The sequence below is a fragment of the Anolis sagrei genome, chromosome 1 (assembly GCF_037176765.1).
Source record: "Anolis sagrei isolate rAnoSag1 chromosome 1, rAnoSag1.mat, whole genome shotgun sequence".
NCBI classification, from domain to species: Eukaryota; Metazoa; Chordata; class Lepidosauria; order Squamata; family Dactyloidae; genus Anolis; species Anolis sagrei.
This window is the reverse complement of record NC_090021.1, coordinates 254,711,252-254,720,289: the sequence shown is the minus strand read 5'-3', so window position 1 is coordinate 254,720,289 and position 9,038 is coordinate 254,711,252. Positions and strand designations below refer to the sequence as shown.

The following is a 9,038-nucleotide window of genomic DNA, read 5'->3' as shown; positions in this document are numbered from 1 at the left end:
GATCCTTTGGAACCCCAATATTCAATGTATTTGACAGCTTCCAACAGCCTGATTTTTCACCAATGTCTTTTACTGTTGCTGCACTCATGTTTTTTCCTCTCACCACTGCCTTTGCCAGCATAGCCATACCAGTTAAGAGCATCAGCAAGATCCCAGCCTCAGCACAGTGTAATTCATGGAAATAAATGAAGCCCTTGGTTTGTGTGAACTGAGCATAGTTAGTACTGACACTTGCACCATTCCACTGATTTCTAAAAATGAAAGATCTGTCCCCTTGAAAACTAATCCTGCGGCATTACTTCTCTGCTTTTGTTTGCATCTGATCTTTTAATCCATGATCTCTGAACTGTAAGACTGGCTTCTGATGTTAAGCTCTTCTCTTTGCAGTAAACACAGGTTGTGCACTTTCAGCAAATATTCCTTGGTAAAGAATGATTCTGGACACATTCCTCAACAGACTTACCTGGCACTAAATCCTCACAGATTTGATTTCAGACTAGCCTTATGCAGAATTACTCTGTCATTTAGGTAAAATACATGGTGAGAATGTTTACGTGGAATGGAGGAAAAATGATATATAATTACGTTCTTAGACAGTCCTATCAATATAGCTAAAGAGCTTTTGAGGGATTGGATGATAATCTATTAAAGTTTGTGCCAAAATAACTTGTTGGAGTCGAAGGTTAAACTGGAATAGACTAATGCAGCTATTCCGTTGAAACTTGAAACTTGTTTTCGACCTCAATCTGAAATGTAATTCAAAACAGAACAGCATGAGCTGTTCTTCTAACTATGGTGGGCTCAAGTGAGCACTCAACCTGGTCCACAGTTGCAACCGTTCAAGTCAGGCATCCTACTGCTTCAAAATAAACAGAGTGGACCATAGTATCTGTGTCTCAAGGCCAACCCTATCTGAAGCAAAGGACAAAATAGTTGCCCCTTGAACATACAAAACCCATCTGGACTGGCAGGTGAAATTTATTTCCACACTGACAATGGCACAAAATACCAGAAAGCAGCAGGATAATGTAGGGATGCAGAACAGGCAATTTGGCATACACAACTCCATTCTTCATGAGAAAGAAAAATATCCATCACCCATGGCTAGATAGATATATCCCCCCAAAGCAAAGCTTGATTTTGCTCTTTTATCTAAGGAACATTGTTTTACTGTACTATTATTTATAATGGGACTTCAAGCATCCATCAATTTTGGAGGGGGTGTTCTGGAACCAAACTCCAATGGATACCATTGTGTTTTGAATGTATTGCATTTTGAATAAAAACATATTTCTTAGCTTAGGAGCCCCCAGTGGTGCAGTGGGTTAAACCCTTGTGCTGGCAGGACTGAAGACCAACAGGTTGCAGGTTCGAATCTGGGGAGAGCGCAGCTCCAGCTCCCCATGCGGGGACATGAGAGAAGCCTCCCACATGGATGGTAAAACATCAAAGCATTCGGGCGTCCCCTGGACAATATAGTTGAAGACAGCCAATTCAGAAGCAACTTGCAGTTTCTCAATTTACTCCTGACATGAAGGGGGGAAAAAAGAAGCTCCCACATAATTTTCATTTGAGAACTACAAAAGTTATAGGGAATATCAAATGGAGGTCCCCAGATAAGGCACCAGTGGCTATTGGGAATACAACAGTAAAACAGATTGTGCTGGCACAATAGAACTGAGATACACACTGCCCAAGGGCCTGGGTCAAAAAACTTTTGTATGCCCACTGATGTTATTTTTGTCAAGGAGCAGCTGCCCAAACCTTTTATGAAACTGAGAAATGTCAAGAACAGCTTGTGGTATGTTGAGCCAACAATGTGATGTGGTGGCAAAAAAAGCCAATGGGATTTTAGCTTGCATCAATAGGAGCATAGTGTCTAGATCTAGGGAAGTAATGCTACCCCTCTATTCTGTTTTGGTTAGACCACACCTGGAATATTGTGTCCAATCCTGGGCACCACAATTCAAGAGAGATATTGACAAGCTGGAATGTGGCGACTAAAATGATCAAGGGTCTTGAGAACAAGCCCTATGAGGAGCGGCTTAAGGAGCTGGGCATGTTTAGCCTGAAGAAGAGAAGGCTGAGAGGAGATATGATGGCCATGTATGTGAGAGGAAGCCACAGGGAGGAGGGAGCAAGCTTGTTTTCTGCTTCCTTGGAGACTAGGACGCGGAACAATGTCTTCAAACTACAAGAGAGGACATTCCGTCTGAACACGAGGAAGAACTTCCTGACTGTGAGAGCCATTCAGCAGTGGAACTCTCTGCCCCGGAGTGTGGTGGAGGCTCCTTCTTTGGAAGCTTTTAAACAGAGGCTGGATGGCCATCTGTCAGGGGTGATTTGAATGCAATATTCCTGCTTCTTGGCAGGGGGTTGGACTGGATGGCCCATGAGGTCTCTTCCAACTCTTTGATTCTATGATTCTATGGCATGGAGACTTTTTTTCATGTCAGGAGCAACTTGAAAAACTACAAGTCACTTCTGCTGTGAGATAATTGGCTGTCTTGCAAGGACGTTGCCCAGGGGATGCCCGGGTGTTTGATGTTTTACCATAATGGGAACTGTCAAGAACTGAAAAGTCCTTGAACTTATCTGAAGTATTATTTTATGGCCACAAACTGAGATGCTAGCACATTGCCATCATTTGTTCCATTACTTTCTGCTGAGCAAAACTACATAGAGCTTTTTAGAGCTATCTCCCTGACTGTCATCAAAACTGGGATATAATGAAAGCAGGAAATAGATGGAGGTGGAGAACTTGCAAAGGCTTCTCTTTGGATTGCAACTTCGCAGATTCTCTAGCCCAGTGGTTCTCAGCCTGGGGGTCCCCATGTGTTTTGGCTCACAACTCCCAGAAATCCCAGCCAGTTTACCAGCTGTTAGGATTTCTGGGAGTTGAAGGCCAAAACATCTGGGGACCCACAGGTTGAGAAGCACTGCTCTAGCCAGTATTAGTATTGACCATGGCATGGTGATTCTAGGAGCTGGGATTTTAAAAGGCAGATTTTCCAAGTTCAGGCAGGAGTTTAATCCTGGTCTTTGGACCTCATGAAAAGTACCCTTACAAATGTAACATGTCCCATTAATTGACTCAATGCCATTATTTTTAAAAGGATTGGGAAGAAAAAAAATCTAAAGATTCTGAATGCCCTTGCTGCTTAGAATTATGGATTGCAAATACCTACCAAAACTTTAATACATTTTATCTCAGAAATTTTATCTCAGAAATCTCAGCTGTTGGGGTATCATTTCACTGCCATTGAAACACACAGCACTTGAGCTAGAACCATAAAATAGTTAAACCAAGGCATTGGAGTGCGGCTTGGACAGAAGACATTCACATTTCTGCCAACTTCAGATAAGATTACTGTGGCCCAGACAAATAACTGGCTGGATTTACAAATGATTTCCAATGAATGCAGATAGTACCAATGTCAGGAGGGCCATGACCTGCTGACACTGAAGGAGTTGTCCAAGTGCTGATCCTATTGAGGAACTAGGATTCAGAACATGCATCAGTTCCTTTAAAAATTCAAACCAGAACCTGGAACAGATTCAAATCCCACTGACATCAGAACCACAAACATCTAATGTCTGGAATTTTGGATCAGAACCACAAACTATGACTGTATCTGTATTTCTGGGCCAGAACTAAAAAGCTTCTCCAATTTCCAGATTTCTGGGGAAGATCCACACCTCATGGCTGCTTCTAGATTTCATCTTGCCAGAAGCAATAACTCATAGCCCTTTATATACCTCCTTAAATATAAGTTACATTGGGTTGCTGTGAGTTCTCTGGGCTGTATGGTCATGTTCCAGAAGCATTCTCTCCTGATGTTTTGCCCACATCTATGGCAGGCATCCTCAGAGGTTATGAGGTCTGTTGGAAACTAGGCAAGTGAGGTTTATATATCTGTGGAATGTCCAGGGTGGGAGAAAGAACTCTGGTCTGTTGGAGGCAAGTGTGAATGTTGCCACCTTGATTAGCATTGAATGGCAGCTTCCAACAGACCCCTCAACCTCTGAGGATGCCTGACATAGATGTAGGCAAAACGTCAAGAGAGAATGCTTCTGGAACATGTCAAAACAGCCTGGAAAACTCACAGCAATCCAGTGATTCTGGCCATGAAAGCCTTCGCCAACACCTACGTTAAGTTGTTTTCAAAGTAAGTGTATGTCAGTATTATAGTCTGTTTTTCCAATGGCGCTGCTTTTGTGCAGCTTACTATAGATCTCATGCATCTATTATAAATTGTCTGAGATTTTTGTTTTTTATTGGACTTGGTCCAATTTCCATTTGCTTTTGATGGTCATTAGCATTTGAAACTTACTCTCCCAATCCTTATTTCTCTCAGATCTAAGTGTGCTCTCTAAATGGAATCTCTCCTGAGAGTTTTGACAGGCAATCACCCAGAATATTAAAACTGTGTTGTCCATGGTTTTGTTTTATTTCTTCTCAGAGGAGCAATTTCATTCTCTGGACCAAACAATTTCCTAGGCAATTAATTGCCTTTAAATTATGGGGGGAAGGGGATGGAATCTCAAGGTGGCACCAGTTGTGTTTCAACCAGAAAACAGATTAAACAAACTCTAAAAAAGGAAGCACTCAAGGATTAGAAGGATTCAAAAATAAAAATCTTCTGATATGAAATAAAAGGGGATGGAAAGAAACGCGTTGTTCCAAAATGGAGTGAAATGCAAATACTCCACCCTTTAACAATAGTAGACAAAGATCCACCCATTGCTGGCTAGCTTGAACATATTTCAGTGTTGAAGTCACAATTAAGACCCAAAGTCTTTCCTTGAAATGGCTATAACACAGGCATGGGCGAACTTGGGTCCTCCCTCCATGTGTTTTGGACTTCAACTCCCACTATTCCTCACAGTCTCAGGCCCTTTCCTTTTCCCCCTAAGCCGCTTAAGCAGCTGAGGGGGGAAAGGAAGGGGTCTGAGGCTGTGAGGAATTGTGGGAGTTGGAGTCCAAAACACCTGGAGGGAGGACCCCAATTTGCTCATGAATGAGCTAGCTTGACCTACTAATTTGCATATGGAATGTTGAGGCTGATTGGCCAGCCTCAACATTCTAACATCCTTAAGTGGCTGAAGGGGGAAAAGAAGGGGCCTGAGGCTGTGAGGAATGGTGGGAGTTGGAGTCCAAAACACCCCGAGGGCCCAATTTCGCCCATGCCTGCTATAACATAAGGTAACCCCGTCCCCTGGAAGTGCCAGCTTTGGAATCAGGGTGCCTATTTCTTTAAGTCAAGGATCCTCAAATAAGGCCCGGGGGCCAGATACGGCCCTCCAAGGTCTTTTACCTGGCCCTCACTCATGGTCAAGTGTGAAATGACTTGAAAGCGCACAACCACAACAATCCTATCTCACCAGCCAAAAGCAGGCCCACACTTCCCACTGAAATGTTAATAAGTTTATATTTGTTAAAACTGTTCTTAATTTTAATTATTGTATTGTTTTAAAGTGGTTTTTTTTGCACTACAAATAAGATATGTGCAGTGTGCATAGGAATTCATTCATGCTTTTTTTCAAATTATAATCTGGCTCTCCAACAGTTTAAGGGACTGTGATCTGGCCCTCTGTTTAAAAAGTTTGAGGACCCTTGTTTTACATATATACATCCTTGTTTTATTTATAGGGAGGGGAGAGCAGCCCTTTAGCTAGGCGCCAATGTCTTCCAGGGAGAGGCATGTCCCTTGTGTCTTCCAGGGCCCAGCAATCCCAAATCCGCTGCAATGTTACCACAGCAAGGCTAATAGGTGGTTGTTTTGGAAGCGAGGGGAGGGGAGGAAGCAAGAGGCCCCAAGAAATGGCAGGAACTGGGGGGGATGTATTGTTGCAAGGGGGGGGGGTGTGCTATACGAGGGACTCGCAGACAGGCACGGAGTCCGAGTCCTGGCTGTGCATGGAGCTGAGGCCCGTATCGGAGTCCTCGCCGTCGTCCTCGTGCTCCTCGGGGCCGGCTTTGCCCACAGTCCGGGTGCTCACTTGGTCCCAAGCCTCGGTGCCCGCCGTCTGGGGCGGCTCTGCCGAGTCCTCCTCCTCCTCCTCCTCCTCCTCGTCCTCCTCCTCCTCGGCCAGGACTCCGGCCTCCAAGGCCTGGAGGGTGTGGGCCAGGGCCTGGGCCTGGCGCTCCTTCCGCTCGCAGGCGCGGCGCGTGGCCTCCAGCTGGCCCTTGACGGCCTCCAGGTCGGTGCTGAGCCTGAGCCCGATGTAGAGGCTGGTGCTGAGCTGCGTCCGGAGGCGCTCCTGCTCCACGGGCAGCTCCCCGCCGCCTACTCCCGTGAGCTCGGTGGTCTCTCCGTCCGCCTCGCCCTCCTCCTCGCCCTCGGGGTCCTGGGCGAGGCTTCCGAAGGGGCCCCGCGCGGCCCGGAGCTCGTCCCTCCTCCGCCGCATCCAGCGCTGGTTGAGCTCCTCCTGGATCTCCAGGGCCAGGCGCTCCAGCAGCGCCTCCTGCCGCCCGCGCTGCTCCACCGCCGCCGCCACTTGAGCGCATCGACGCTCGTACAGCGCCAGCGCGGCTTCGGCTTCTCCTTCTCCCCCCTCCCGTTCTGCGCTCTCCTGCTCCCGGGGGGGCTCCCCTTCGGGCCCTTCGCCGCCTTCCAGGTAGGTCTCCTGCACGTAGTTGACCCCGTGGCGCTGCATGCGGTCGAAGTGGGTGCGCGCCTCGTAGCGGTCGATCTCGCGGTCCAGGTCGCGGAGGCGCTTGAGCTGCTGCCGGATGGTGTGGTCCTGCGAGAGGACCAGATGCACCAGCGTCTCCATCCGCTCCGCCGGCGAGGAAGGGGAAGGCGAGGCAGGAGGGGGCAGTTCCCCCGACGGCGAGGCTTCTTCTTCCTCTTCCTCCCCGCCTTGCCCTTCCTCTTCTCCTCCTCCTTCCTGGGGGGGCGGCGGGGGCCGGAGCGGCGGCGAGGAGCCCCCCTTGCGGCGGTTGAGCTTGGCCAGCTTCCGGAAGGCCTTGCGGACCAGGCGCCGCTGCCGCTCGTGGTTCAGGGCCGGGCCGGGGGCGCGCGGGGCGGAGGGAGGCGGGGAGAGGGTGGCGTGGGCTCGGGGGCGAAGGGAAGGCCGCTCCTTGCTGGGCACCACCCTGGCCTCGGCGCTGCGGGGCCCGGCGGAGGGCAGCGAGGCCTCGCTCCGGAGCAGCACGAAGCGCACGTTCTCCTGCTCGGGGCCCCAGGCCGCCCACAGGCGCAGGAGGCGCGTCTTAGCCGGCAGGATGCGCTCGAAGCCGCGCCACTTCTCCACCAGGCAGTACGAGGCCGGCGGGCCCGAGAGGAGCGGCACCCCGCCGCCGCCAACGCGCTCCTGCGAGGAGGACGACGAGGAGAGGGAAGAGGAGGAGGGCGGCCCCGCGGGGAGAGGCTCCGGCTCTGCGTGCTGCTGCGCCGCCGGGGCCCCACGCCTGGCCCTCCGACGCCCGCCCGCCGCCGCCGCCCGGCTGTCCTCCAGCAGCGCCCGCACCACATCCGCGCAAGTGGTGCGCTTCGAGAGGCCCGAGATCAGCTTCTCCTCCTGGCAGAGCCACACTGACAGCTTCGGCGCCTCCGGATCCATCGGCGCTGCTGCTGCTGCTCTTCTTCCCACCTCCGGCCCCTTCGACGACGCCTGCTGCCGCTCTCCGCGGGGGCGGCCGGGTCCCCCATGGGAAGCCACTAAAGCGGCAGCGAGCCCAGCGGGGCCGCACGGCGCTCCAGGGGAGGCATCGGGCGCGGAGCCCTCGATCAATCGCCCATCTCCTCCTCCTCCTTCCCCGGGGACTGCTCCACTCACCCGAAGCGGGGTCTCCCCAAAAAGAAGGGGAAGAAGGAAGGACGCGCACGCCGCCCGGCGCCTTCTCCTCGGGGAGGCGAGTCTTGGGAAAAAGGGGGCAACTTCGGGAGCCGGGAAACACGCACGCACGCCCGCGCTCCTCCCGCCGCTCTCCGCCGCGTCTGCCTCTGGGCTCTTGGAGCGCCTCCGCCTGGCTGCCGCCTTTTCCTGGCCCGTCACGTGGGCCCCTCCTTCCTTCCTTCCTTCCTCCTTCCTTCCTTCCCTCCCTCCCTCCCTCTTTCATTCCTTTCCTTTCCTCTGCCTCTTGCTCTCGCTGAAGGGAAGCGCCAGCTGAGCCCCAAAGCCTGCCTCTCCTCTTGGGACGGAGTCTCCCTCGATTTTCTTCCTTTTCAGCCTGAGGGAGGGACAGAAGCCTCCGTGGGTTTGTAGGAAAGGGGGCTGGCGTCCTGCTCCCCCACTCCCGGGATTTATAAAGTGGGACACCAGCTGGGGTTTTAACTTTGAATGTGCATCGAATACACTTGAATGCATTCTATCATGGCCGGAATCACTGGGTTGTTGTAGGGTTTGGGGGCTGTGTGGCCATGTTCTAGAAGCATTCTCTCCTGACGTTTCCCTTGCATCTGTGGTAAGCACCCTCAGAGGTTGTGAGGTTTGTGGGAAAGGAAGCCACCCAAAGCTATCCGGTGCCTTGCATTTCAGGGAAATTCTCCAACTCTGTCAGGAAGCACCTGGGACTGGAGAGGCAAAAAGAAGGGGGAAAGCCACCCTCCGCCAGGGATGTTCAAAGGCCAGGTGGATGCCTAGGATCCAAGAGAGAAAGGGCTACTATTCCAAGAGAAGGAGAAGGCCTAGTTATAGGACTAATACCAAAATGTGGGGTATTTATCATGCCTGAAGCGAGTGCAGTTAAAATGCATTTAAAAACACAAAGTTAAAACCTCAGAGGATGCCTGCCATAGATATGGGTGAAACTTCGGGAGATAATACTTCTGGAACATGGCCATACAGCCTGGAAAACTCACAGCAACTCAAAGTGTAAAAAACTTTAGTAAAGGTAAAGATTTTTCCCCGACATTAAGTCCAGTCCTGTCCAATTCTGGGAGTTGGTGCTCATCTCAATTTCTAAGCTGAAGAGCAGGCATTATCTGTAGATACCTCTAAGGCCATGTGGCCAGCATGACTGCATGGAATGCCGTAACCTTCCTGCTGGAGCAGTACATGTTGATCTACTCACATTTGCATGTTTTCGA

General features: G+C 50.7%; 1 protein-coding gene across 1 annotated transcript; it reads right to left on the bottom strand.

Annotated features, from left to right (window-relative positions):
* Nucleotides 1-962: 962 nt before the first annotated feature.
* On the bottom strand, nt 963-8,022 carry RASSF10 (Ras association domain family member 10). The gene has a single exon (XM_060766795.2). The coding sequence runs from the start codon at nt 7,567-7,569 to the stop codon at nt 5,872-5,874; it is 1,698 nt and encodes a 565-aa protein (XP_060622778.2). The 5' UTR covers nt 7,570-8,022; the 3' UTR covers nt 963-5,871.
* Between the last annotated feature and the right edge of the window lie 1,016 nt (nt 8,023-9,038).

Coding starts and splice junctions, on each gene's coding strand:
- RASSF10 (XM_060766795.2), bottom strand. CDS start 7,569: ATGGATCCGGAGGCGCCGAAGCTGTCAGTGTGGCTCTGCCAGGAGGAG.